Source organism: Talaromyces atroroseus (genome assembly GCF_001907595.1).
Source record: "Talaromyces atroroseus strain IBT 11181 chromosome Unknown scaffold_12, whole genome shotgun sequence".
Taxonomy (NCBI): Eukaryota; Fungi; Ascomycota; class Eurotiomycetes; order Eurotiales; family Trichocomaceae; genus Talaromyces; species Talaromyces atroroseus.
This window is the reverse complement of record NW_017971444.1, coordinates 645,611-673,453: the sequence shown is the minus strand read 5'-3', so window position 1 is coordinate 673,453 and position 27,843 is coordinate 645,611. Positions and strand designations below refer to the sequence as shown.

The 27,843-nt window shown below is 47.1% G+C and overlaps 12 protein-coding genes across 12 annotated transcripts; 6 read left to right on the top strand and 6 right to left on the bottom strand.

The window, feature by feature from the left end:
- Window positions 1-104: 104 nt before the first annotated feature.
- Window positions 105-2,001, top strand: UA08_07909 (hypothetical protein; the record flags this gene model as incomplete). Its single annotated transcript, XM_020262812.1, has 2 exons — window positions 105-1,136; window positions 1,198-2,001. 2 exons carry the CDS (start codon window positions 105-107, stop codon window positions 1,999-2,001), a joined length of 1,836 nt encoding a protein of 611 aa, XP_020117065.1.
- A 1,221-nt stretch (window positions 2,002-3,222) lies between these two features.
- On the top strand, window positions 3,223-4,529 carry UA08_07908 (Replication factor C subunit 4; the record flags this gene model as incomplete). Its single annotated transcript, XM_020262811.1, has 5 exons — window positions 3,223-3,311; window positions 3,383-3,603; window positions 3,676-3,775; window positions 3,826-4,248; window positions 4,304-4,529. 5 exons carry the CDS (start codon window positions 3,223-3,225, stop codon window positions 4,527-4,529), a joined length of 1,059 nt encoding a protein of 352 aa, XP_020116877.1.
- Window positions 4,530-4,696: 167 nt separating this feature from the next.
- Window positions 4,697-6,294, bottom strand: UA08_07907 (hypothetical protein; the record flags this gene model as incomplete). Its single annotated transcript, XM_020262808.1, has 3 exons — window positions 4,697-5,449; window positions 5,516-5,968; window positions 6,022-6,294. 3 exons carry the CDS (start codon window positions 6,292-6,294, stop codon window positions 4,697-4,699), a joined length of 1,479 nt encoding a protein of 492 aa, XP_020116876.1.
- Window positions 6,295-6,991: 697 nt separating this feature from the next.
- UA08_07906 (hypothetical protein) lies at window positions 6,992-7,783 on the top strand (the record flags this gene model as incomplete). The annotated part of the gene is made up of 3 exons (XM_020262807.1): window positions 6,992-7,487; window positions 7,547-7,612; window positions 7,686-7,783. 3 exons carry the CDS (start codon window positions 6,992-6,994, stop codon window positions 7,781-7,783), a joined length of 660 nt encoding a protein of 219 aa, XP_020116879.1.
- A 107-nt stretch (window positions 7,784-7,890) lies between these two features.
- UA08_07905 (hypothetical protein) lies at window positions 7,891-9,122 on the bottom strand (the record flags this gene model as incomplete). The annotated part of the gene is made up of 4 exons (XM_020262806.1): window positions 7,891-8,480; window positions 8,536-8,688; window positions 8,754-9,007; window positions 9,079-9,122. 4 exons carry the CDS (start codon window positions 9,120-9,122, stop codon window positions 7,891-7,893), a joined length of 1,041 nt encoding a protein of 346 aa, XP_020116878.1.
- A 305-nt stretch (window positions 9,123-9,427) lies between these two features.
- On the top strand, window positions 9,428-10,944 carry UA08_07904 (Decapping nuclease rai1; the record flags this gene model as incomplete). Its single annotated transcript, XM_020262805.1, has 8 exons — window positions 9,428-9,502; window positions 9,584-9,835; window positions 9,905-9,936; window positions 10,004-10,031; window positions 10,094-10,101; window positions 10,170-10,273; window positions 10,335-10,505; window positions 10,574-10,944. The coding sequence occupies 8 exons, from the start codon at window positions 9,428-9,430 to the stop codon at window positions 10,942-10,944; spliced, it is 1,041 nt and encodes a 346-aa protein (XP_020116881.1).
- A 309-nt stretch (window positions 10,945-11,253) lies between these two features.
- On the bottom strand, window positions 11,254-12,681 carry UA08_07903 (hypothetical protein; the record flags this gene model as incomplete). Its single annotated transcript, XM_020262804.1, has 1 exon — window positions 11,254-12,681. One exon carries the CDS (start codon window positions 12,679-12,681, stop codon window positions 11,254-11,256), a length of 1,428 nt encoding a protein of 475 aa, XP_020116880.1.
- A 351-nt stretch (window positions 12,682-13,032) lies between these two features.
- On the top strand, window positions 13,033-13,931 carry UA08_07902 (putative ABC transporter ATP-binding protein; the record flags this gene model as incomplete). The annotated part of the gene is made up of 2 exons (XM_020262803.1): window positions 13,033-13,147; window positions 13,216-13,931. The coding sequence occupies 2 exons, from the start codon at window positions 13,033-13,035 to the stop codon at window positions 13,929-13,931; spliced, it is 831 nt and encodes a 276-aa protein (XP_020116883.1).
- Window positions 13,932-17,816: 3,885 nt separating this feature from the next.
- Window positions 17,817-19,520, bottom strand: UA08_07901 (hypothetical protein; the record flags this gene model as incomplete). Its single annotated transcript, XM_020262802.1, has 7 exons — window positions 17,817-17,857; window positions 17,993-18,122; window positions 18,185-18,274; window positions 18,329-18,948; window positions 18,997-19,175; window positions 19,240-19,274; window positions 19,335-19,520. 7 exons carry the CDS (start codon window positions 19,518-19,520, stop codon window positions 17,817-17,819), a joined length of 1,281 nt encoding a protein of 426 aa, XP_020116882.1.
- Window positions 19,521-19,899: 379 nt separating this feature from the next.
- On the bottom strand, window positions 19,900-22,883 carry UA08_07900 (hypothetical protein; the record flags this gene model as incomplete). Its single annotated transcript, XM_020262801.1, has 7 exons — window positions 19,900-20,822; window positions 20,876-21,057; window positions 21,123-22,051; window positions 22,104-22,371; window positions 22,445-22,551; window positions 22,623-22,717; window positions 22,811-22,883. The coding sequence occupies 7 exons, from the start codon at window positions 22,881-22,883 to the stop codon at window positions 19,900-19,902; spliced, it is 2,577 nt and encodes an 858-aa protein (XP_020116885.1).
- Window positions 22,884-24,571: 1,688 nt separating this feature from the next.
- Window positions 24,572-26,110, bottom strand: UA08_07899 (Protein kinase gsk3; the record flags this gene model as incomplete). Its single annotated transcript, XM_020262800.1, has 7 exons — window positions 24,572-24,705; window positions 24,761-24,965; window positions 25,024-25,217; window positions 25,283-25,631; window positions 25,688-25,771; window positions 25,827-25,999; window positions 26,065-26,110. The coding sequence occupies 7 exons, from the start codon at window positions 26,108-26,110 to the stop codon at window positions 24,572-24,574; spliced, it is 1,185 nt and encodes a 394-aa protein (XP_020116884.1).
- A 348-nt stretch (window positions 26,111-26,458) lies between these two features.
- UA08_07898 (hypothetical protein) lies at window positions 26,459-27,003 on the top strand (the record flags this gene model as incomplete). The annotated part of the gene is made up of 2 exons (XM_020262799.1): window positions 26,459-26,758; window positions 26,884-27,003. The coding sequence occupies 2 exons, from the start codon at window positions 26,459-26,461 to the stop codon at window positions 27,001-27,003; spliced, it is 420 nt and encodes a 139-aa protein (XP_020117048.1).
- Window positions 27,004-27,843: the final 840 nt, after the last annotated feature.

The following is a 27,843-nucleotide window of genomic DNA, read 5'->3' as shown; positions in this document are numbered from 1 at the left end:
CCCACACTCCCTCTCCAGAACACAGGACTGTCGTTTGCTGCTATTTGGCATGGCGGACTCGACACACGCCTGCTGAGCATCGAAGGTCGGACCATCGCAGTACAATGTCTCCAGTGACATTTTCTGCAGACAGGCAGGCCGTGAACAGCCATGCTCCGCGCGATTCGCTGGAACTCGCTTCTCTCGCCTCTACATCGTCTGCCCAACGGTCTTCCGTTGAGTCTTCGCGGTCGGGCATCTCCTCGTCCCGTAAACTGTCGTTGGAGGCCGACGACCCGTTATCAGAACAAAGTGGACTAGGATCGTATCACGCGCGCGGCACTCGCTCATATTCTGTGTCTTCAGCCTTCGACTTTGGCACCAATTTATTCCCCCTTTCGCAAACAACCGCCGGCGGCTACGCCCCTCTTGGCGCACCTTCTGTGACATCCTTGGAACGGTATACGGGGCTTCGCGATGGCTCGTTGGAAAAGCACAAAACCCTTACTTATTTGAACGGGCTGTCCTTGATTGTTGGACTCATTATCGGCTCGGGTATCTTTTCGTCTCCCAGTCAGGTCAATTTCAATGCTGGGTCACCGGGCGCAGCCCTCATCGTGTGGGTCATCGCAGGCGTTTTGGCCTGGACAGGAGCAGCAAGCTACGCAGAGCTGGGAGGAGCTATCCCTTTGAATGGAGGACCGCAGGTATATTTATCCAAGATATTCGGGGAGATGGCGGGCTTTCTGTTCACCTGGTGTGCTGTTTTCGTACTTAAGCCAGGCAGCGCCGCGATCATCGCCATCATATTCGGGGAATACGTTGTGAGAGCGTTTATTGGCACGGAGGTGGAAACCATCAGCCCATGGATCAACAAAGGAGTTGGCTTCGCCGGTGTCCTTTTCGTGACATTCATCAACTGTGCCTCGACCAAGTTGGCTACGCTCGTCGGCGATATCTCGATGCTCTTCAAGTTTGGCGCATTGCTCGCAATTGCAATCATCGGCGCCGTCGTCGCCATCACTGGAGTGCCATCCAAAGGGCAACCGAACCAAGACTGGAAGAACATTGGTTGGTTCGAGGGGACAAGCACGAATATTTCAGACTGGGCCGTTGCCCTGTACGCAGGGCTGTGGGCATACGATGGATGGGATAATGTAAGCCGTTCTCTTTTTCTCTTTTGCAATCCGCTTGAAAGGTATTTCTGACTCTTCATAGACAAACTACGTGGTCGGCGAGTTCAAGAGACCAAACCGTGACTTACCACGTGCTATCCATACGGCGATGCCTGTGGTTATTCTTTGCTATCTCATGGCCAATGTGTCTTATTTCCTTGTCCTTCCACTGAGAACAATATCCGCCACTGATACAATCGCCGTTCAATTCGGAGCCAAGGCCTTTGGTTCTATTGGTGCACTTATTCTGGCCTTGGTGGTTTCTGCCAGCTGTCTGGGGGCGCTGAATGCGACGGCCTTCACAAGTGGCCGTTTAGTATACGCTGCGGGCAAGGAAGGCTATCTGCCCGCTATTTTCGGCAAGATCGGGGTTGGAAAATCGAGCAGTGGTATGACTGGCAATAATCGATTGCAGCATCGATCGCGTTTCCACAAAGCTTTCTCATGGCTCTGTGGAGGTTCAGCAGCATTTGGGTACACTCCCGTCAATGCAATGCTTTTCAACACTGCACTGATCGCAGCATACGTGGCCGTGGGAGAGTTCGGCACCCTCATCACCTTTTATGGCGTTGCAGGATATACGTTTTACTTTCTGACCGTGCTTGGACTGATTGTGCTGAGGATTCGAGAACCCCAATTGGAGCGCCCCTACAAGACTTGGATCACCACGCCAATCATATTTTGCTGTGTCAGTCTGTTCCTGCTCAGCAGGGCGGTCATCGCCGAACCGCTCCAAACGCTGATTGTTGTCGCTTTTGTCCTAGCTGGCGTTCCTGCTTATTTCTGGAGGATCTATAAACGGGATGGGAGTATCAAACTGCCCAACTGGAAATTTTGGCGGAGGTGACGAAAACAACAGACCTGAGTTCTCTTCTCTTCTTCTTTTCAAGTTAATGATTGAGACAATGGTTGCATCTGAAGTACACCAGTATTTTTGTAAGCATGTATATGTTACACCTCTTTTTTGAATGGCTTTCATGATGCATCCCACAGCGATGTGGGCAATGACGGTGACATGGTGAATTAGCGAATATTTGGAGATGTTTATAGCTAGGATAATATAACCATAGATTAATCAACGTTAAACCAATATTGAGCGAGATAAATAAAGACACAACTAACAAGTTACTAGCTAACTACAATGCATGACTGCATGCAATGGCTAGCAGAGTGAGCACTACTATCGTTGACAGTTGATAGATGCCCTGAGCATATTCGAAGCACACCAAGGCCGCATCGAAGACTCGAATATGGTGTAAATAGAGCATATGCCCTAGCTAACAGCTTAAGATTTCCACCTCCTGGCTACAGAAGAGTCCTCACAAAGACAGCCTGCATGAGACTAGACATAAATAGAAGGAAATCCGAAGAGTACCATACGCTAAAATTGTCCGAGTATCACGACTAGTTGTATATTCCGTGCTGTGGTGCGAGCCGGCGCAGCTTTTCATGAAGCGGATGACTTTCCCTTGGGAATATACCTAGGTACTGTATGTAAGATACAACCTTGAAGTCGAATGTTCCTGCATGAGCACAACACTATCTATGAGTGGTGACCCATACCTACTTAGAACATGGTATAGATTTGAACTTCGAACAGCAGAAAGCACGTAAAGTCTAAAAACGGTACGTCGTGCCCAAGCACTTCGCTGTAAGACCAGGGCGAAAGAGAACAGCCTCGGAGACTGGCCTGGTGCATCCATGCGCAAGTAAAATGTGTTGCCAGGGAGGTGCCCTCAAGCGAAATTGCAGTGATCGAAGTATCTAGTTACCCAAGTTGAACTATAGATAACAAAAGTTCATTTCGCCTAAGATTCTGCGGAAGATATTCTCGTCTCGACCTGACACATTGAGGGCTTGGGGGGAGCACGTGCCAAGGCAACCAATTTAACTGTTTTCTGTCGCCAACGCGTCCCGCCGGCATTTCGCGTTTATCCGCGCGGCGTCCCAGTTCTTGAACGATTGATTGATTTATCTCAACATCGACAATTGACAACGGACAACGGACAGAACAAGGATTGAAGAAGAAAGATACAAAGCACAACAGGTAGTTACCTCAGCTCTCAACATGGTCCACGCCGAGTCGTCAACCGCTGCGGCCCGCAATGGCCTTCAAGCTACCACAGCTGGGGCTCCTCCAGACTACGAACTGCCCTGGTAAGAACGTTTTGTACGCTCTATCTCTATGCATCGAGATTATGTATCTAACGCCTGAACCCGAAAATCAGGGTAGAGAAATACCGTCCCATCTTTCTAGACGATATAGTCGGAAACACCGAAACGGTAGAGCGGCTCAAAATCATTGCAAAGGATGGAAACATGCCTCATGTTATTATCTCGGGCATGCCGGGTATTGGAAAGACAACGTCGATTCTGTGTCTGGCGAGACAGTTGCTGGGTGATTCATATAAAGAGGCTGTTTTGGAGCTGAATGCGAGTGATGAACGAGGTGATTTTTTTTTTGCTTTCTTTTTCACGTGTTATGCAGGAGGATATGGTTGCTGACTACTCTTGATTAAAGGTATTGATGTCGTTCGTAACCGGATTAAGGGATTCGCACAGAAAAAGGTCACGTTGCCGCCAGGGCGCCATAAGCTTGTCATTCTTGACGAAGCAGACAGGTAAATAAATACAATGCAGCGATATCTTGGCTATGCTGACTATAAATTAGTATGACTCCCGGTGCTCAACAAGCGCTACGCCGCACAATGGAAATATACTCAACCACAACCCGTTTTGCCTTTGCCTGCAACCAGTCGAATAAGATCATTGAGCCACTGCAATCCCGATGTGCCATTCTCCGCTACTCTCGTCTCACGGACGGCCAAGTTGTAAAGCGAATTACGCAGATATGTGAGGCGGAAAAGGTGGAATTCTCCGAAGATGGCATCGCGGCGCTTGTCTTCAGCGCCGAAGGTGACATGCGTCAGGCCATCAACAATTTGCAGAGCACATGGGCCGGTTTTGGGTTTGTGAGTGGTGACAACGTCTTTCGCGTTGTTGATAGCCCGCATCCGATCAAGGTGCAGGCTATGATTAAGGCTTGCTGGGAGGGGAAAGTGGATTCTGCCCTTGACATTCTGAATGAGTTATGGTACGTATTTTTCTTCTACTCTTTATATTCCAGACATTTGCTAACAGCAGCTCAGGACATTGGGCTACTCCTCGCATGATATTATCAGCACCATGTTCCGTGTCACCAAGACTATCCAAACGCTGTCGGAACACTCCAAGCTTGAGTTTATCAAGGAGATTGGCTTCACCCATATGCGCATTCTAGATGGTGTTGGAACTCTGCTGCAGTTGAGTGGCTGTGTAGCCAAGCTGTGTAAGATCAATATGAAGCCGGAACTGTTTGTGCCGCCTCGTAATTGATAGATGGATGATGCGCTGCATATTTGGCGTTACGGGAATATACGTTTAAGTCGCGGGCGTTTTAAATTCTTTGAATTGGCTAGTTATTTGAGCATCGTAATGAATAGAAAGAAGATCATTGTACTATCTATGTCTGCAAGATGAGATGATATACTGCATACTTTTACTTACATCCAACACAATTCCACCACACTCGTCGCTCCCTGCCCTACCAACGAGTCAAAATAATCCAACAGCCTATAGACATCCAAAAACTCCATATTCCCCAACTCTGGATTGGAGCTTCGCATCACCTGTCCTCCCCACAAGACGCGGACAAAGAATGCATTGTCCTCTTTGTGATACAGTTCAAAAGCTATTTCAGCTCCCATACCAGGCCAAACCATTCGCTCAATTTGCAGCACTGAAAGAATTCGAGAAATACTTCCGTCGTGCGCGACATTATGCCGATACAGGACTCGATCTGTCTGATCAACATTCACGCCGAGAAAGGCTATCTGGTCGCGGAGATGCTGCGCGAGTTCAGCGATGAAGACGCCGTATAGTGCCACGCTGGTTGTCAAGGACGAAGGAGCATCGCGATAGAGGCGCGAGTACTCCCACTGTCCAAGGCGGAATATTGAGTTGGCTTGTATGCGTGTTATGCATCCCGAATCCGGAACATCTTGTTGTTTGCAGGGCAGAGGTTTCGAATGGCAAAGTCGTGAGGAGAGGTTGTCGAAGTAGTGGTCGTAGCTGGTATGCCAGTCTGGGTTATCTTCTGGCACTCCCGAGACGTTGTCAAGGGATCTTATGAGATCTTTTGTTTTGTTGAGATGGATCTGCCATGGAGATGATGCATCGGAGCTTCTAATCTTCTCGAATAGAGACCGACCGCCAGGGCAATGGTATTGCGGCTCTAAAGAGTCGATGCCTGTTTTCTATAAGGTTTTTTTTTAAAGAAAAATTCGAAAATGTAACATGCAAAAGAGGAGAGAAGAACAAACCTGTACATGCAAAGGCACTCCCACGCCTCTCTGCTCTCCATACATGCCCGCGATCACCATACCCGCAACCTGACTCGTAATCACATTATTCGTAACCCTAAACTCCATTTTCTTCAGGTCAATTGCATCTGGTAAGAACCTTAGGAGATCGTGATAAACCTCGAACAGATCATGTCCATGCTGCCACGAGTCTTGCAGACCACTTCTAGTGATTTGCGGAAACACGCATGTACCGGGGAAACCGCGCCCACTCCCATCATCATTACCATGGGAAGCGAGCAGTAAATCAAAGGGGTTGTCTTCGAGTTGCCAGAATGTGTTGGCGCTGTTTTGCTCCTCATTCACTGAGGGCTGTCCGTAGTGATACAGTTGAGCATTGTCGCAGTACCATGTATCCAGTTCTACGGGGAATGTATTAGACTGATAAGGTGTTCTTTTGTGATGACGGTGGATCTGTGGCTAGTTTAGTTTCCTTTATATAAAGCCTAATAATGTCGAGCTCATACTACTTCAACGTATACGAGTTCATACTCCTCAGGCGCAACGACGTATTCGCGTTTCCGCACATGCGGCATATTGCAGTAATTGTACTGTCCATAAAGATGGTCTGGCACCAGTGACGAGTCAAATATGAAATCGAAGACCCCATCGCTGGCCAGGTTGTGGTCGAGGTCGTTGATGGCGCTGAGGTTGGGGGGGTGCCAGCTGTTATCCACGGCGAGAATCGTTGTTGTCGCACTTAGTAATATAGCAGCAATGGGGTGCCAGTTCCGTGGCATAATAAAAAAGGACATGGAAATAGAATCAGTTCATCTTGTTTGAGTCTGAACAACATGCCTTTTATGGAAGTTCGTATAGAAGGTTGCGGTTGATGTGGTGCGTGCGTCGGAGAGCTCCTTAGTGTCCAGTGTCCACTCGGGCGGGAGCTTTTCCTCAATAGGACTAGTTCATTATAGGAGATGGACTTCCACGCTTAAGACGACGACCTCTTGTGACAATGGCTTCACCAATATATTATGACTTTGACAAGTTGAGAGAATATTTGCTATCCACTGTTGAAAATAAGCTTGCTACTACATTACGCTTCAACCTGGTAGTGTTAGTTTTATTTCAGTCAAACTTAGAGGGCTATGGTAAGAAACATCCTGCAGAAACTACGACCGAGAAGTCCACTAAAAGGCCCCTTCCTGGCAGACCTTGACAGTAGTTTTCGCATGATTCACTTCGTTGCAGTCTTCCGTAAACGTATAGATATTGAGGTTCGATGTTGTTAGGGCTGTGCAGTGTGAATTTTGAAGTATAGAATGTTATGCACTAGGCCTAAAGAAGGAAAGTTCAAAACTAGGCTAAACCTAATCTGCCTTTTCTGGCGCTTATCCCAGAATCGGCCTCCGCATCGCGACGAGAAAAATCTCTCTAACTTCTAGATATTTCTAACTGCCTCAGCTCATATACAATTTGATCTTGATTATAACCATGCCTCCGACGCGCCGCAACCTTTTTCAGAGCCATCTCAGTCGCCGCCCGGCATCCTCAGCTTCTAACTCCGCCTCTTCCAATAACAGCATCCCACCGCCACTACCAGCAGATCCAAACAACAACAACAACAACCACTCTCTACCCGAAACACCCTCATTAGCACACCACGTACATCCGTCAGATATAGCATCTTCATCATTATCTACATATAGAGCAGCGGCAGGAGGAACATCAACGCCGCCTATCGACGACGGGGAGATTATCGCACGAGACAAGAATGGGAAGTTCCAGCTTGACATCCCCGTTCTGCCACCCCTTCCGCTGGATGAAGATGACGAGGATGAGGAGGGAGAGGAAGATATGAATGGCAATGGAGGAGGGGGCGCTATGGAAGGTATTGAGGATGGCCGACCAAGTGCCGGATCTGGGGGTAGTGGTAGCAATAATGCCGGTGGTGGTATGAGCTCTGAGTTGGTGGGGAGGGATAAAGAGAGTGAGTTAACTTGCACCCTTTTTGAATTGAGACTTGTTTAACATTATTTATCGATTTAGAATTAGAAGCAGGTCTCGTCGAAATGATGTACCGAAATCGCAATAGACACCTGAGTGGTGAGCCAGGTTCGTTAACTCCTCATTCTTGTTAAAAGTGTTCAGGTATCTGTTAAATAACTGATGTGTTTTGTTTACTTAGAAATACTCAATTTAATACAACAAAGCCTGCGCAGCAAAGTCGCTGCTCTAGACGAGGATAAGTGGATGTTCGAGGTGGAAGACGATCCTCTTGTGTAATGCTGATCATGAACAAACTACGACACTGCCATGAAAATCAAGAGGAATAAGTATGTGCTATTCTATACTTTGATGGCATGGCAACGGCAATATACAACGTCTTAAGCTCAGTCTAGTTCTGCACTGGATGGAGCCGCTTCGACTTTCCTGGTCGAACCTCTGCTAGGTGGCCCCAGTCTCGGGTTACCGCCACCCTGACCACCTCCGAAAAACATGTTACCCATCATATCCAAGAGGGGATTTCCTTGTCTGGGAATCTTAATGTTGAAATACATCTCTCCGATTGTTGCCAACGCCTCATCCCAAATTCCAACCTCCTTAATATGCGGGGTATAATGTCTAGTCAAATCGCGGAACAGGTCTGCACTGCTGCGCTGAACGGCTATCAAGAGCAAGCTGAGGAAGTTGAGCAAAGGAAGTGATGGATAAATCCGTACATCCGAGCTGTTACTGCTGACTTGTTGCGAGGCCAGTGAGGGATTGGCAGTTGAGAGACGAGATGTGAAAATAAGGAGGGCTTTGTTGGCACCGCGGAGGTTACCCGTTAGGAGGAAAGGAAAGACTGCTCTGGAGGCGTAGATGGCTGCTGTATGCGCACCATCACCTGTATACCACTCGAACTCGAGTTTGGCGAGAGTTTCTGCAGAGTCCGTGGTGCCGAGAACAAGATGCTTTTCGGCGTCGTATGGTTCATTTTCTGTTACCGAATAATTAGAACTGATTCACCGCATACAAACTTCGAGGAGATATACCTTCAGCGTAAACAGACCCAGCGGCGTGGTGGAGCTCTGGGTCTCCTCGTTCCAATGGGCCGAACTTTGAGCTCCAACTGATTATCTCGTTTATGTATCTCTTTCGGGATGGTTCGTCAGGAGGAAATTCACGAAGTAGTTCAATGAGACGTTCTAATATGAAAGAGTTAGTCCAGCCAATACTACCAGCATGGATCGCGAAGTAAGATCACACATACTCTTCCGTGCCCTTGACGCAGCATCATCTTCCGAGCTAATCTCCCATTCAGCCTTGTTGTACACCTCCACAACAAGCATGATCGCAAGGTCTCCGCCACTAGCAGCAGCACCCTGTTGCGAGCCAGCGCGGAGAAGGGCTTTGGCACCGCCCGTCAATATCTCAGCGGCAGCATCGTAGTTGGACTGTTTCAAATAGCGTGCAGCGATGACGCGGAGCTGTTGATGAGCTTCGTAGTATGAGCCAGCAGCGATTCTGTGTAGAATAAGTATTATTTATTAGCCCTCGCGCTCCTCCATTCATGCTTACAAGGAAAGGGGTGGCACTTTTCCTGCTGGCGAGCAATTGTCTTGTCGATTTTGGAAGTCATAATGGTAGAGAACCAAATCCCTCTTCTTGCCTTTGGAAAGAGAGAAGGACTGACTGTGGGCGGAGCGGATTTGATGATGGAACTCGGCGGGGCAGGAGGCATGCTTGGACAGCGGCCAATCAACGGGCTGCCGCGGGAACTGGGCTTTTGATTTCGGGGTCTCCAAAGAATTTCCATCTTTAAACCGCAGACTTCAATTTCTTGACGCAATTATAACAATTCTTGTACAAGATCAATGCACATTTGACGATTCTTGCAGCATCAGCATTACCTCCTATCCTACCCATGCAACAGTCGGACTTGCTATGAATTCCCACGTCTTCGACATCGAGCCATTGCATCGCTTTTCCGGCTCGAATGCGGCCATTCGACGTCCTAGAGTAAGTAAACATTCGCTTTACTTATAGCGCGTGTACTTGGGTTCTAGAAAATATCTAACAAGAAACTTCCAAACTACATAGGAAATCGCATGCTTTTCCTACGATGACGAGCACAACTTTCGCCTGGACGATTCGTCCATGAATTACTACTATCCACCGCAACCACCGCAGTTGCCTCTCGACTTGAGCGCGGGCTTTGAGACGTTCCAAAAACTTAATGATGCACCGGACGAGCATCTAGACGCGCTTTTAGATACCATAACGGCTTTGGAACAGAATACGGGGTCGAGATGCGAAACGGATATCGTCACCTGGAGAGGAATGATGACAAAGGTGGATGCACGCGGGAAAATCCCCATACTATGATTGAATTGCATTGTTGATTATTGATGGTTGGACCAGATAATGACCGCGCCTTTCGATGTGTTGAACGGGTTTGTCTAGATCCAACGAACGGACAACAGGAAATGGAATTCAATGGACTGATATACAAGGCACTAGGTTTGAAATGAACGCGACATATTTCCAAGTAAGTATTCCCAGCTTCTTTATTGCTTACCAGCAATGCTAATACTGGACTCGTTGGTTCAGGGATCGATGTAAGCATATCATCACGTTGCGACTCCACGGAAGCTCTGGCCATTCCTAATAATACTCCTATTCCCAGATTTATAGAAGAGAACAATTCGTATAAGAATACTCAAAAGGAGATTCAGAGGAATCAACGAATGCCGCCAGGGATGCCATCGCAAGACATGATGGCCTATTGGGGTATGCCCTATCCAGGCTTTTCTCTAGTGCTGGCATGAATAACCGTTGCTTCTCCGAGCAGGTTACAAATTTGAAACTGTCTCCATCCTTCCAAATACCTGGGGCGAAACAAGTCGGGATAAGATTGAAGGCCGAATTCACGATGTTGTGAACAACAAGGCTCAGTATTGTTCTGTCGTACGGACTGGCTTTGGTAGAGTCAAAATGATCATCGGCGGTGAGGTCGATGCTAGTGAGTAGCAGTTACCCTTCCGCTTTCGTTAATGCCTAATCAATGTGCTCACATTTGTTCAATGACAGTCTGGGATAGCAAGCCAAACCGTAAAGAGGATCCAATAAACTGGGTGGAACTGAAAACAAGCGCTGAGCTTTTCAACGACAAGGAGAGGATTAAGTATGAGCGTAAACTGCTTAAATTCTGGGCCCAGTCGTTTCTTTTGGGAGTCCCCAAGATTATTGTCGGGTTTCGCGATAAAGCCGGAATGCTTCTGCGAATCGAAGAAGTGGAAACTCAAGGGATACCTGGCAAGGTCAAACGAGAAGGCCGAGGGAGCTGGGATGGCAACATCTGCATCAACTTCACCGCAGCTTTTCTCGAATGTAAGACCCGTCTTATATTACGGCCGCATGAAAGAAACCGAGCTGACAGATTCTCATCCACCAGGGCTTAAATCAGTGATAAATACCGATGGTACTTGGCGGATTCGAAAACGAGAAAGATCACCAGTCATCGAAGTGTTCAAGGTCGAGGAGAGCGGCCATGGCGATATTCTGTCTTCCAATTTTACCTCGTGGAGGACAAAGAAGCAGTGATGTGTACCCCGAATTCTGAGAATTCTCTGAGAAACACCAAGGCGGCAGGCGAAATGCCCGGACGATAGCTATCGAGTAACGGTCAAAAGTCCGATACGGGCACGCTGCTTTCCAAGCCAGGAACAAAAGGTCTGTGATCCAAGAAGGCCGAAACGTACATTCTCAGACTAGGATGGCAATCCATCGACCGGCTCAGCTCGCGATGCATGATTGCGAAAATACTCTAGTCGCTGTTCTCTTCTCGCAGCTGCCCTAATTGCTCGTCGATGACTCGCGGCACGGACATGAATATCCCACTGCTCCTGGCCCATCATTGTTCTGTTACATAGCTCACAAGTGATCTGTTTCAAGGCCACGGCTGGCAGAGTTGTCGTTCCCTTTGTATAATTCTGCTCTCTCTCTTTCAGGGTTTCTTCAGCTAGTGACGAGAGTGATTTCGGGTCCGGAAAGTTGTTATCGTCATTTGACAAGAAAGTCTGTACGATGCGTTCCGTCGGCTCGGTTATGCAGCGGCTCCAGGCTTCCGGGTCAGTACCATCTAGGACATATAGTCGGTCAGTTGCACCTATATCTGAGAGCGCAGACCAGAGTTTCTTCCGAATCCATTGCACCTGTTTCGTAGAGTATTGTCTCGTCGAGGCTTTAACGGACTCTATGCCAGTCGTTTTCAGCGCTTCGAGTTCTTTCTCATTTGTCTCGCCAGCAGATAATGCTGCAAGATATGGTTGCATCTCTTTGTATCCTATAGAGACCCAAATGCCTCTGGTCATGTCAATATGAGATCCCTGAGCTTCCTGTTCCCTTAGATACTGGAACAGGGACTGTGCCTCTGCCATCAAGCCTTGCTCCAGCATACTTCCAACGCGGGTATCTAGTCTTTTATAAAGTTTTTCTCTTTCTGCATGCATCCAAAATATCAACGTGGAATAGCGTAGTTTGCCTGCCGCGACGCCTTCCACGTTGTTGATCGCAGCTTGTCGCTGCTGCATTTGCTCCGCATAGATCTCTGACGCCGGTCTGCCAGTCTTGAGGTAAATCTCTAGTGACCGTCGAATTTTTCTCACTTCTTTCACGTGCCAGCGGTCTGCCATGATGGGGTCAACCTCTCGGAGCTTCTCTAACATAATTTCAACAGGTGCATCAAGAATAGCCCACTCTTCTTGTTCTCTTCCTTGACCTTCTTCCCATCCTTCGTGCTGTCGTTCAGAGTCATCTAGTAATGAAGCCGACGCACCATCTGCCCCTTCTCCGACCAGCGCATCATTGAACAGAACAGACTGCACGTAATAGGAGGTCCCTCCAACAAGCACCGGGATTTTCCCGCGCGAGTGAATATCTTGTATAGTTCGAAGACATTCGTTTTTGAATGTGCCGATGCGCCACGGCTCTTCCTCCAGCCCAATAAAGTCAATCAAGTGATGCGGCACGCCTTCCCTTTCGTTGACAGGCACCTTGTTGGTTATGATGGGCAGTCCGCGGTAGAGCTGCATCGCATCTCCATTGATGATTTCACCATTGAAGCGTTTCGCGAGGTCAACGGCGAGCTTGGTTTTGCCAGTGCCGGTAGCACCGACCACGGTAATGAGGGGCTGCATGATTGCGGGTTGCGGGCGGGCAAAGAGTGCATGGAAAATACGCATGTCAGCGAATACGTGATTGAGTCATCGTTAGTTTTCAGCCAGTCCAGAGACGGTTCACGTCTATTGCTGTTGCTGTGTTGTTGGTCTGGAGCAAGATGTTGGATGGTTAAGTCGTTGGATCAACTCAGAATCTCGATGAATAACGTTTTGTCGTCGTCGGGCCGAATATTAATTGCGCAACCAATCGGAGCAAGTCTTTGGTCGTCGATCGAGTCTTGAGCTCAAGTCAACACTTCTTTTTGTTAAACAGTCTTTTGTTCATTCGTCTAATAACCAGCTCAGTCGGAATATCAGATACTAACATAAATGGCTCCATCAATTGAGGTGAACCACCTCTCCTACAAATTCCAGGATGGCTCCGAGGGGCTCAAAGATGTAATACTCAGCCTTCCTGCGGGGAGCAGAACGCTGCTCATTGGAGGTGGGAAATACTTTCTGCACTTCAAAAATCAAGCGAATACTGTATTGACAGACTGTAATGTCAACTAGCAAACGGTGCCGGCAAGACAACATTACTTCGTCTCTTGTCGGGCAAAAGACTAGCCCCCAGCAACACAATCGCTATCGGGGGCAAAGACCCGTTTAAAGACGGGCTCGAAGGCGTCACCTATCTCGGTATGGAATGGGTTCTCAACCATATTGTGCGCACAGATATCGACGTGCCCACACTCCTCGCCTCGGTCGGCGGCGACGCCTATCCGGAGCGACGAGATGAACTAGTCGATCTTCTCGACATCGACCTCAGCTGGAGAATGCATGCGGTTTCGGACGGGGAACGGAGACGCGTGCAACTAGCCATGGGTCTGCTGAGACCATGGCAGATTTTGCTTCTGGACGAAATCACTGTCGATCTGGATCTGTTGTCGCGGAGTAATTTCTTGTCATTCCTGAAACGCGAGACGGAGAGTAGACAGTGCACGATTGTTTATGCAACTCATATATTGGATAATCTGTCGCAGTGGCCTACGCATCTGGTGCATATGCACTTGGGTCAGGTGAAGCAATGGGGTCCCATGGAAAGCTTCAGCGAAGAGGTTCCCAATAGATCGGCTGAAAATAGTCTACTTGGAGACTTGGTCCTTCACTGGTTGAAACAAGACCTGCAGGCTCGAGGGCCGAGGAATCCAAAGTCCGGACAGGGGAAGACATATCCTAATTCTGAGGCCATTGGAGGTTACGGCTTAGAGAAGAGACCCTCGAAGTGAGCCTGAAAAGCCATTCACAAGGTGGCGTTACACGTTGGGGGGAGTACTTTTTTTCCCTTCTCTTTTTGATTCCAACGTATGCTATGATGACGATGATGATGGTGTAATTTTTCACGAACGGTGGCGGTGTTTCAACTACTAGCATTGGGGATTGCGGTCATGGAGCTTTCTGCATAGACTTGGTAATATAATCTCGCAGCCTCAACGCCATGGGATTTTTTGTCTTGTTTGACTTTCGTTGAATTCTGTTACTTATTTATCATGTAGTCACTTTCACTGTGTAACAATGTTTTCCTTTTTTTTTTTTTTTTTTTTTTTTTTGCTACGGTGAATATGATAAATTGTTGCTTCCGAATGGCATTATTTCGGAATTTCCAAGGTTATGTTACATTTGGTGCCAGTCATCATATCCCATAAAGGCATGCAATCATACAACCGTACAAATAATTCCCTTTCATTTCGCTCACCTTGCAGTTTTCAAGTGAATAATTCAAGGTTGCTCAGATCATTCGAAAGAGCCGGTATCTTTTGATCCAGCGCATGCTGAATCAGAATGCCAACGACTTTGTTCCACGGAAGAGTCGTGAAAATGTGTAATGCAGCGTATGAGGAGCCACAGCTCAGATATTGGTCTTTCGAAGAATGGCATCGATATACTGGCAGATAGGAAGGCAACCCTTCGAACTATCAATAGAAAATCGTTCAGAAGCCTGTAATTCCTTCCTTCTAAGCCGAAAGAAACTCCAGTTACCACCATTAACAACAATAGCGTAAACAGCACTCCAAGACTTGCGCTCTTGCTGAATGCCTGCCATATAAGCAATAGCCTGAGTCCGAGTTAGGCACAGGTTCCCAACTCTCTCCCTGCACTACGATTGCAAAAATGTCTCCAATCGTAGTCTCGCTAGTTTGCTGATGCCCTAGTACATAATCGGTGCTCCTATGAGCGATTTCTCGCCTGCCACAAAATTCACGTAAGTTTTTGTTTTTTTTTTTGTTTTTTTGTCTTGATACCGTTTTCGAGAATAGCGTATGCAGATTTCTTTCCAGGCGATCAAATCAAATGATTTCGGTTATTCCACGCACAAAAAGGAATTGGAGTACTGACAGATTTACCCTGAGAATGTTCTTTTCGTTTGGATCCATCGACGCGAGAATTTCGCCAATCCCACCAAGATCGTCAGTCGACAGGTTCTTCCTCTTCAATTTGCTGGAGTCTGCAGACTCCGGTGGGGTTGGCTGCGAAATTGTAATGATCAGTTGATGACGACAAGAAAGTAATGAATAAGTAATGGTAATCAACGGGGAAAAAATAAGAACGTCGACCTCAAATCTGATATAGACATATAGAACTAGTCTTTATTTGGCTAGACCTACCTGTCATCGAGCGCAGCTCCACCGACTCCACTGCCACTAATGTAGCGCTAAGACTGTATCTGGCTTAGCCCAGCCCTATGGCTCTGTACAACCTCACAAGTTTCATTCACGAAGAAGCAGTCCGGGATCGGACAATCTGAAACACTTCAACTCCGCTATCGCCCTTCTCTCTTTATTATAAATTTCTCTCCTTCCCCTACCCACCTCGCCCTCCTTCCTAACAGATCCTAATCTGGCCTGCTGTCGACATTTAGCTCTTATAGAGCAGGACTGACTTTTTCGTTTATTTGTTGCTTCAGGTTTGTGGCTTCTGTCTGTGACTCCCTCTATGCGGAAGACTAACGTACTTTTAGATTCTCTGTTGAAGGGAATGCACTAAACTCAATTCTAGAAACGAGAATCTTGCGAATACCTTGATCAAGGATGCATATCCTATGTCTAGACAAGAAGGAGGCAACTCGACAATAACTTTCATATAAGATACAAGTACGAACAAGTGCAAGCGGCTAGGGCTAAGAATCTGCAATTGCAAAATGCGGCGAGAGAAGAACCTTTAAGAGAGCCATTCTGGATGAATGCCATTCTTTCAGGTATTTGCAACGTGTCGGATACATGAACATCAGAGGAGCTCGACATCAAAACTATACAGGCAGAATTGGATTTTCCAATTTGCCTGTTCTTCCGATGAGGACGCTCCAAGATGGTCATATTCAGACTTTGCCAATTGAGGAATTGGCATTTCGGGTGGTATGATGGTATGTCGACTGTACTGCTCGCAAAAGAAAAGATATTTATCATCCCAGAACATGGTACACTTTCTCGTCGCCCACCACACCATAAAATCACCTCCTTTGACCTTCCATTTTATCATGGCAGGCTGAAGTTCTTCGTCGAGGCAAAAAACTTCAAAACCACAGAATACAGCCAATCTACATAAATCTCCTCTCCTATTATCCACTCTATGGATGAATGTTGGATGTGCGGTGATAATGGTGACTGAGATGTTCAGGTTTCTGGTTTTGACCAACTCTCAAGGGCTCCGCCCATGCTACTTCGCCAGCACCCGGTCTTCGATACATAATATCTTGCGAATCTATATCGAGGAAATTAATGGTGCCGCTAAGATGGAAGTTGACAACATACACCGGCTGAGACACAGTGACTATCTCTGAGAATGACCGAATAAGTTGGGCAAGGCAATCGTTATTGAAGCCAAACGTTTTCCACATCCACGGGGTGGGCTTCAGTCATACTTTAAAGCATTCCTTGAGAGTGACACTGGGTTACTATGGTCTGCATTGTCGTAGATGATGACAGGGAGGAGTCGGTAGCAGAAGGGCAGCCAAGCTGCTTCAAAAGACTTTAACAAGTACGGGATCTATGGAAAAGGCCGCTCAAACTCCTGGGGCATTGAAGATGATTCCGATATCTGTAAGACGGCAAAACGCTATCAATGTCAAAGAAACTTTGGTGCAAACCGCATTCATAAGGGTGTTCCCAGGATGCTGAGTCCCCACGGGAAACACTCAGGCGCTTTTTCGAAGAAATAAAATGCACAGGTGCATGCAAATGTATGTCACAGAGGATTCAGACATCCCTGTCTAGAGGCAGATGAACCGAGCAAGCATAACCATATACATCGCAAAGCAGTTCATCCCAAGGTTTATGACTGTAGATGCCTAGCGGAAGATTGTCACAAATACTCTAGTACAGAGAAACGAGCCCGACATCACGCCAAAGGAGAACATCAACTCCCAGTGACGGCTGGATATTTCCAATCGAAACGTGCCCATACCATGTTGATGTTTCTATTTTTACGAGAAGTCAAATTGCTGATGTACATGGACTCGCAGAAAAGACGAGGCCACCTTCAGACAATGACACCAGACCCGGCATGCCAATTCTCAATGGGATGAAATGTCTATCAAGTCAACAAAGGGGTGTTGAAACGATCCCTTAGTCTACTGATCCAGGAATCCGAAAGTGGGCTAAAAGTATGAGAGATATTTTAGCTCTTCGTGATTCTCTGGGGTCAACCTACGCGAATAGTATACAGAAACGATTAAGATTCCAGGGAAATGAACACACCAGAGAAGGTCCTCGCACAAAACACAAGGTGAGGATGTCACTGTCTGCATATCCTGAGGATTGACTTGGCCGACAGTCCTCATAGACATCGTCTTTGTGGATAAGATGATGGGATTTTGATGTATGTATCCATGGCGGGAGCAATGAAGAGGATTTAAGACGCCTTTTTCCATAAAAGATTTGCTGTTTTCATAGCCTTTTACTAAGTTTTGGCGAGTTGAAGGTGGTGCGAACTAAGGACAGAAGCTCTGCTTCCAGTACATGAACGCTCTGGTTGGTGGTGGTCAATAGATGCCTTCGGGGGTGGCCTCACTGAGTGGGGATGTATCGCTGTACAGATCTTTCGAAACCTGGATAGGTGATTATATCGTCTGATAAATAGTAGATGGATAAACGCCATCAGAGTAGGCTTCAAACAGATCAAGTCATAATCAAAGAGGAGACATCGAAAGACAAACAATCTGTAATCACTAAGCTATATCTATCGTAGAGAAAAGAAACACCACCCTCCCAGGATATTGCTAGCATAAGCATTCACCTTCCTTAAGATAACTGTCGGCTTGTTCCAATCGAGGCCTGCAATGCTCTCCACGCACGCTTCAGCTTCTGTTGTTCCAGGAAACTGACACCAGTCAAGACAGTCAAAATAGTGATTGGCACGGTCAATGCAACATATGCAATCCATGACCTATGGTCAGTCGCGAAGATGCCTGCACTGAATATAGACTAGACATTTCGCTTATCAGAGACCAGCAAGTTTTTGTCGTTCAATTGTTGTAGCTACTTACAGCAATCAAACTCGCAGGCGCAAAAACCAAAGCTACAATAGCAATGAGGTTTGTTTGAGAACTCTCTTGATGGGCGATTAGGTTGTTAATCTATGAAGGCAGTCAGTATCTAAAAGCGCGTTCAATAATAAAGCAAGCACTAACTAGATTGATTTGCACCCCAATGCGCTCCTTGAGACAATCAATTTGCGTCTTCTTATTCATCGTATGCACCATCTCGAAGTCGATGGAGTCAATCAACGCAGTCCACACCCCAGCCCTAACATCGCTACCTCTCAACCACAGCAATGCCTCATTTTTACTATCACCACCCACAACAAGCCGGCGCAGCCATCTCCAAAGATCAATCTCAAACTCCACCGCGCGAGCAACAAACAGTAGATTGTTATGACACAAATGAAGCACACTCGTCGCTTCATGTATATCATTCGGCCAGCGTACCAGCGCCCTACTCGGATCATCCCATGGCGTCGACTTGGTCTGCACTTCGGCGCCGAGAATAGACCTATCCAAAGCGTGGCGTTTAGATTCAGACGTATGCCCGAGTTCGCGGGCTAGAAAGAGAAGAAATTGGAAGGCTGTTTTCCATGCGGAGAGTCGTGCAGGGTTATCTCTATTGATGTTGTGCACGGATTCGATGATACGGCCAAGGTCGGTTAGTTGGGCATCGAAGAGGAGACAGGTCACTGTATTCAATGCCGGGGTGATGCGCATTGTGCAGAAGACTTCTCGTACTGGTGCTTTTGGTGTGGAGAGGAGGATTACTATTGTTGTCAGAATATTCCTCGACAAGGAAGATAGAGATAGCGTACGCAACGATTTGGGGCCGTCTCCATCACCATCATCCGACTCAACGAACCTCGCAAATACTCCGTGGATAGAATAGATTACCTCATGGACCTTCTCCGGTAAATTAAATGTCTTCAGTATGACCGTGAAAAGGTCCTGATCAAGACTGAGTGGATGCAAAGTGCCGTTTCCATAGCCAGCACTTTTCATTCGTCAGTGCGTTCTACATCCTAAGGCCGACAGACAGACAAGTAGATACAACTAACACGAGCGTAAAAGCAGAAGTTGACTTTGACTGTTCCTGTTCTTACAAAAGTGAGCTTGTATCCATTCATCTAGTTGATCGTTGATCTCTTCGCACCTGCAGAAAATCAAGAATCTCAACCCGTCCACGCAATTTCTTGGTATTATCATCTGCTGAAAGCATGTTACTCGCATAGCAGAAAAGCTCCGTTTTGCCTTCAGGGACAAAGTTGATTCTGTTTCTTTCCAGTTCTTTTGTTTTTGTCTCTCTGTCGGTCTGTTTTGTGGGATATGCGAACGCCATGGTGATGCTAAATAGATGTGCTTTAGTGTCCTGGATAGGGTTGGTTTCCCCTGCAAAGTTTGGGCGATGGACTGTTCACAAGTAATTTCTTACCTAGATATTGATAGTATCTAAGTTAGGACTGGCAAGATGCAAGTTCAGAGACTGACAGGGCGTGGTTGGGCAACAACAGCCCAACATTACTATAACTGTGCAGTTTTAACCAGGATTGAGCGTGTCTGTGGAACACAGATGACCTTCGCTATATATACATATACACCATACTATGCACTATGCACTAAGTTAAGAAGATACCCAATTGATTAATGGAGGGACAGATCAATATACAAAATGAAGAAAACACCCCTTGATTAACGTACACACAGAAATCAATTTTCGTTTACGAAATATCAGCAATGTCCATATCATTATCCCCATTAGCCGCCGACTGAGGCAGACCATCTTCCAAACCAGCTCCTGATCCAGCTTCAGGAGCAGCAGCAGCAGTTTCATCCTCAGGAGGTGGTGGCGGCATCGTGCCCAATGGCGTAGCATCGATCATGGCATCGGCAATAAAGGCCGCCTCAACGGCAGCCTTTCTCTGGAAAACGCGGCGCCATCTCACGGCCCAGCGACGGATGATTTCGTTCTCTTCGCGCGTGCTCGGGTCGTCTTCACTTCTTTCCATGAGTTCATCGTTACTGCCCGCAGCGACGGGCGTGATGGAGTCTTCGATGAGCGTGAATAAAGTCTGCATATCGGCCTTTTCGCGATTAAGCGCTTCATCGACGACGCCGAGTTGCGGCTCGTACAAACCGCGTTGCGTGCGTGCCGCAACAATTTGGCGAATCCGGTTGGTCACTTTGTTTACTGTGGCGGAGACCATTTCGTAGACGTGTGCTTGCGATAGGATCTTGCCGGCGTCAATGCGGTCGAGCAATGCCCACTCAATTACGGAGAGGGGGGTGAGGATGGTGTAGTTCAAAAGCTTGTCGATGATGTTGATTGCGATTCCGGGCTGGTCGACCCAGTATTCCATCACAGAGGTGATAATTTGTCGTCGGCCAGGTGCTGAACGAGGCCCGATGGCGAGAAGGCGTTCCTTATTCCTTTCAATGCATGAAAGGACATGGGAGAGAGATTTGGATCCGACGAAGCATATCGATGTGACAAATGCATCGGTGGATGGGACCATCGAGTCTTCGACGCCATGCTCCTTGGCTTGTTTCTCAATCTCTGCTATGACCGGCTCGATTTCTTCGTCAGTAGCTTTCTTACGGATTAGTTGCATTAATTCCGATCCTTGCTTGGAATATGGAGTAGCTGTTTTGTAATTAGCATCACGTTCATTCATAATACGATAGCATCAAACTCACTCTCTAAAGTATACTTGAAATCCGGCGTATCTTTCTCTTTGCCCTCTGCAATCAAAGGCTGATAAGGCTCGGGCAGTGTTCCTTTAATACGTTGAGCAAAGCTCAGTCGGATCTCTTTGTCCAGTGCGCCAGTTATGAATGCCATTTTTGGATGGATCTCAGGAAGTTGCAAATCGTCAATCCTAAGAAAAGTCAGTTTCACCTGTTCTTTGTGGTTTTAACTACTCATTCGATAGAGACAACTCACCACTCCGTCCATTTCCACGTAAACCCGAAATTGCTCAGATGATGCGAGAACCAATCCAAGAATCGATGCGTCAGATCAACGTCCAGTCTCTCGACATTCCGATACAAAAATCGAATGGCACGCCCAAGACTAGGCGCAATTGCAGCAGGGGCAACTTTGCAGCATTCAGTGAGCACAGAATGATAATAGACGAGTTTATGCTCGGGACTCGGCAGCTGGAATAGCTGCGAAAACACTGCGTCAACAGCCACATCTTCTGGTTTCCAAGTTGGTCGATCCGAAGGCAATTCTCGTAGTTTATCGAATGGCGTTGCCCGTTTCACAAATGTGTCCGGTGAAAAATAACAATCAACATCAATTAAAAACCTGGCCACTGCCGTACGGTTGAAATCCAATATGTTGATGGTGTCGACTAGTGCATCGCGCAATAACGTTGATGCGACATCACCAATTCCAGGCACCGTCTCGATTTCCTGCTCTGCATACACCGAGAAGTAGACCTCTGGATAGATAGCCCTGGGGCCATTTTTCACGGGGTCTGGCACAGTCACTGTAGGCAAAGGGTGTTTCGTCGCGCTCTCCAGCGATATGGGGGTTTCGCCTTCTTGGTTGTCAGGGGACGAGGAGAACTCAGAGAGCGCTTGCCACGGCCGAGGAAGACACCTAAGCTCCCATTTTGAATTTGTTGATTCGTTTTGAAGTTGTTTCTGTAGTAAGCCAATGAAGCTCTGCAGGGGCTCGAAACTTTCGTCGCTGCTGTCGAAACTGAAAGGGTTTACGAGCGCTTCCAAGGCATGTGGAGTGGATGCGATGATGTCTGTTTTTTCGAGAAGTGCCACTGCCTGGCTCTCGAAGCCAGAAGAAGCCGAAGAAGCCATAACGTAGGGAATGGCCAGAAGGATGATCTTAACGAGTTCGAGGCCCAATGACTATGCAACATCAGTATCATAACGTACTACCTCGGAAAAGGGAAAGGCATACATCCTCAGAAGACGTCGTCTGCAGATCAACAGCACGTGAAAACAGCTCTTCAAGAATAACGAAGACCCCATCACCCTCTAGCATGCCTTGTACGCAACCGACAAGCCGCACCAAAAGCTTCACATCGCGCCATACGCCGGCATTGAGAGCTTGCTGCAACGTCGAGGTTGTTCTCTTCAGCGCCTCGGCGGCAAACTCTGGTTTGAGGGAGTTGAGGACTAGGACGACGGCGGCGACAAACGGGATCTTGAAAGGCTGTTCGAGGGTCCTATTGATTTAAAAAGTAATATGTCAGTCTATTAAGGCCTCAGTCTTAAGTATGATGGTAGATTGCCGCTCACAATTGAATGATGGTCTCCAAAAACGACTCGCGAACGTCCTCATCGTCATAATTGTCCGCTGCCATTCGCGCAATGTACACAACATCATCCTCTACTCTGCGAACAGCCTACACACATACCCCGTCAGATTATATTTTGTTAAAAAAAAAAATTCCCCAGCGAAGGAGTAAATACATACCGACTCCGCAATTAACAGCAACAGTCTCCGCACTCTCGAGCCAAGGGGTTCTTCGTATCTGCGTCTCTGGGGACGGCGATCAAAGTCATCGTCATCTAGATTGAGAATATCATAATACACCGATTAGCTGAGCCCTCGTCATTGCGAAATCAAATTCCCTGTGTTCATATACAAGAAAATAGACGTACCTCTGTACCTCCGCTTGCGTCCTCCTTCTCTTCCTCCTCGAAAGCCGTGATTCCGACGCTCGTAGTCAGCCATGGCCAATCACCTAGGGACACTGCGAATTCGTGGGCTATGCTAGTGTTGCGACTTGATTCGGGGTCGAAAGGCGAGTGGGTGTCGACAGACAGACAGAAATGCGATCAAAGCTTTTCTTTTCGCGTTTTAAGAGTCGAACTAAGACGGACGGACGGGGAAAGCTTGCTTGCTTACTTAGCTGGTTGAAATGGGTTAGCCTCGCTGGCAGAACAAACCACCACTCAGTATCAGCCCAACGCAGCATTTCGAATATAATGATAATAATAATGATGATGATGATAATAATAATATATTCGGAAGTCTTGTTTTATTTATGACTGGACTGGACTTGCAGACAAAACAAGAGCGCTTACTTCAAACCGCCAGTCTTGATGACTTTCACTACGAGCACGAATTGACGAAGAAGGCAGGTCTATACCACTCTTGAAATGCTTGGAAATTGTATAAAAGAGTCAACCTTCGTTCGTTATCTATAGAAAAGGGCAAAGAGAGAAGAAAGAAAGATTCCTGATTCGGAAAATATTACAAAATAGACATGCCCGCTTTCTCTTTGTTTTTAAATCTCAAGAAAAAGAAAAGGAAAAAGGGGGGGAGGGGTGGAAGAAGAAGAGGAAGAAGAAAAACCAGGAATAATAGTAGTAATAGGTAAATCATCAGTTCGGTCACTTAGTTTAGACAGTCAAATGGGTTTCCACCCATGACACACACACACACTCTCTCTCTCTCACACACACACACAGTATCAAAAGGAAAAGGGGCACGGAGAAATGAGAAATGAGAAGAAAAGAGGAAAGGGAATCTGAACGATAGAGATGATCCTGGATTCGAGGACAACGACAGTTTAGGGTAGGCCTGGACGAATGTAAAAGCAGACGAGGGGAGAGTGGATCTCCAGAAGACAAGGAAGAGCAGATGAGACAAAAGGCAAAAGATGAAAAAAGGAAAGTTAAAAGAAGAAAAGAAGAATATAATGAAAAGGTTGATATACCAAGCCATTTATTCAATCTACTGCGTAAACATCGCAGAGATGGAAATATCGGCCCACTTCCCAACACTTTCAACATTCAATTGCTGTTAAGACGATGTCGACAGCAGAATCATACAAGCGTACCGGTACCCCACACCAATCGTCCTCATCCATGTTTATCAATCCAGTCCACACCATGTAAAGCTAAGCCAGGGTCCTCGATTCCCATCCATACACATCATAAGACTCGTACACACAAGGGGTATCATTTTCATTGTCTCTCCCACTCAGGTCTTTTTTTTTTCTTTTCTTTTTTTTTTCTTTTTTGAATCGATAAGTTCAGGGCATCACCCTTCTTGCATGAGGCTGTTGCCCGTCCTTGCCACCTCTTTGATTTCTTCCCCATCCGACTTCGCACGGTGGACTTTTGATTCCCTTAACTTTTTTTGTAGCTCAGAGATTCAAATATCCCTGACATTGCTCGACTTGCAAAACCGTAAGTAACATGTTCGGAACTTTTTCTGTCAATATGCAAGACCACCCAATGCATAATATAATGGAGGGAGGCATGTCTTGTGGTGTCAAACAAGCGCGCTCGCAATTCCTTTTTTTTTGTTCGTTTTTGATCACATAATGTAGCATCCCAAATTAAATTCCGAGTTTCGTTCGTTCAGCATGATAACAAAAAGGTTTATGGAAAAACTGAAAGAAAAAGGGAGGATCAATCGAGATTGGCTCGCATTTCTTCCTGCGGAAGGGGTGTGAAGTTGTCGATATCCAGTCCACGAGCCTCCAAAGCAGCTCTTGCGTGAGGGGGGACCAGCCGACTGTTCAACTCAGGGGCAATTGAAAGTTCTGTAGCAAAAATTTCTTGTCAGTCATGTCTTGAGGACATAAGCAGCAGACATACCATGGTGTGAAAAGTCGAAAAGATTAGGAAGTTCTCGAGGTGAATTGCTAGGGTGTCGCGAATCTGGCAATCGAGTGTTGGGATCACGCAGCTCATCGAAGAAGGGGTGGCACATGGCTTCGACTGCCCGGAGTCGCTGTGTGGGTGTGTATTCTAGGAGAGCGGAGATGAGATCAATGGCCTCATGGGGAGCTCGTCGAAAGACCTGCAGAGTTTATTAGCATTATTGTAGGCCAGGATACACAGCAAGTGAATCTTCTCACCTTGTTGAAGGGATGAGGCTTGATTTGAGGGAATTTGTGTTCCATATAATTGGGGTTCATGGTGCGAATTTGTTCTCGGGTCGGAGTGCCCAGCACTTTGATAATTTCCACTAGTTGATCGATCCCAGATTCGCCAGGGAACAGAGGTTGTCCCAACATCAACTCAGCCATCACGCACCCAGTCGACCACACATCTGTCCGAGTCAGTGGCCACAAGATCTTTGTACATACAAGGAGTAGGGCTAGAGGGAGGTATTACCGATTTTTGTGGTATAGTTTGTGGCACCAAAGATCAACTCCGGGGCTCGGTAGTAGCGAGAGCAGATGTAGGAAACGTTTGGTTCGTTTTCAATCAGAATCTTTGCTGAGCCAAAGTCACATAGCTTAAGTATGCCCGTGCTTGGGTCAAGCAACAGATTCTGAGGTTTGATATCTCGGTGGCAAATTCCTCGCGAATGGATGTAGGCGAGCGAACGGAAAAGTTGGTAGATGTAAAGCTTGACCTCGAGCATTGGCATGGTCGTTTTCATTTTGTTGAAATACCGCGAAGCCCGATAGACCGTCTCAGGAACGTATTCAAGGACCAGGTTCAAGTAGACTTCATCTTTCTGTAGGAGAATAAATCAATATGAGATAAACATGAATAAATAGAGCTTCTACATACCCTCTCTCCGTTAGAATAGTAGAAAGCCTTCAATTCGACAATGTTAGGATGGCGTACAATGCGCATGATTTGCAATTCACGATTCTATACGGTGTTAGTATAGTAGACCAACCGCGCGCAGTTCTAATGGTGAACCTACCTTGAACCGCTTATCCTGGAGGACTCGCTTGATAGCAGCATCCTCACCACTGGGGGACATTTTCGTCTGAAATACGACACCGAAGGAGCCATTTCCCACGATCTTGCACTGGGTGTATTGCATTTCCTTGGTCTCGCCGGTCAAGCCATCTTGGACCTTTTCACGGACGACTTCTGTTCGATTTTTAAGGCATGGTTAAGACGAGGACACAGAAGTTGTTTTATCGGGACTCACTTACCACCCATGCGTAGGCCCGCAAAGACTCCGGGACGACTTTGCGACATCACGGGGGCTTTTGAATGATGACCAGCGGGAAAAACACTATCGAGAATATGGAGGGCTGCACTTCAGCAGTGAATGACGCCGAGACGAAGACGCGGTGGTGGTTGGGAGGTCCGTCTTGGGCAGTTTTGCAATGAGAAAGAAACAATGCCGATACAGTTGCCCTGGAATGAGGCCAATTCTTGCGTACGCCCAATTTAACAGTCGTAATATACGCGTTTCACACCGATTGCATGTACGGGAAAGGAGGGAATTCGGGGGGAGGTTCGCGTCGTTCTCTCGTTGCCGTGAGCACTGGAAGCTAGAAAACGTTAATCACTTTCTTTTCTTTTTTTTACTCGGCAACAAATATGTTGAAGACAGAAAGTCGTGTGCAGGACGGAATCGGCTTTGGGAAGTTCTGGCTGAATCGGGTAGACCCGAGGAATGCTTGCGAGTGGCTCGAACTACTGAGTAGAATTACTCGAGGGCCACAGTCGATAAGCAACGAAAGTGGATCGGGCCGACCAGCCCAGAACAACGAGAATTCCGCAAGGGATGGCACGAGCGTGGAAGATAGCCGAGCGAGGAGGAAATTGGAGAGGGAGGCAGGATGGGTGGTGGGTGTTGACGATGATGATGATGGGGGAGGGGGGGCGGCGAGAGATGAAGTAAGTGACAGGCCCTCTTCTTCGAACAGAACAGCGAGCGACGCAGAGGAAAGCGAGGGCAGAGAAAAGGATACACACACGGAGGCACGCACGCACGCACTATAAGTGGAATGATGTCGACGTAGGTAACCGCAGGAACGTGGGCGGGACAGACAGTTGAAGTCGAGGGGAGAGGAGAGAGAAGTGGTGGTGAAGCCGCAGGAAGAGAGCGGTCGGGAGAAATGACACACGGCGGCCCCGGTTGAGGCACGACGGAGACACAGGAAGCGATTATAGGGCAGGAAAGGACCCAGTTGGCATAAGAAGGGGAGGAAACCAGAAGAGTAAAAAGGTAAGAAGCCAAACAAAAAAAAAAAAAAAAAAGTTGCACAGAGAAAAGGGAGGAAAAAGCAACGTGAGCGAGGAATTCAGTCAATCACCACGAGTCGAGCAGGGCAGGGCAGGGCAGCACCGAACAGCACAGCACAGCACACACACGCAGCACTAGTTGGGTCCCGGGGGAGGAGGAGGAGACTCACTGGATCCCAGAAGGGCAGTATGCAGGAAAGTAAGTTAGTAACGTTGGTGAGCACTGAGCAGGAGGATTGTCATTGCAGAGATGAACGGCGGTTGAGGGAGACAAAGTGGGCGGTGGGCAGGCGAATGAGGCGGGAAGGCTGAGACCGGGTGGAGATAAATTACTTATGATTTCCGGGCGCTGGTCATTTATATGTACGGACATATATGTGTATATACACCTCTATAAAGATATATTGATATTGATATTGATATTGATCTATGTAAATAAAACAATATATAGCAGCATTGCTATATGCATGTACATGTCTGGCTGGTGTTCCAGAGGACTCGGTCTGATTGGCGGCCGGCGACGAGCATTTGCTCTGAATCATGTTGTATACCTATCTTGCATTCCCAGGAAGGTAGCTAGCTAGCTCACGAGCCAGTTAGTAGAGATTAGATAATTCTCTTACTTACCCTGCCATGCATTCATTGAATGCACCGGGGGAAAAAGGCAAATGAGGGGTGTATTTTATTCCCCCAAGATTCAATCTCAATCCATCAGGTGTCAATTCCATTTTTCCTGC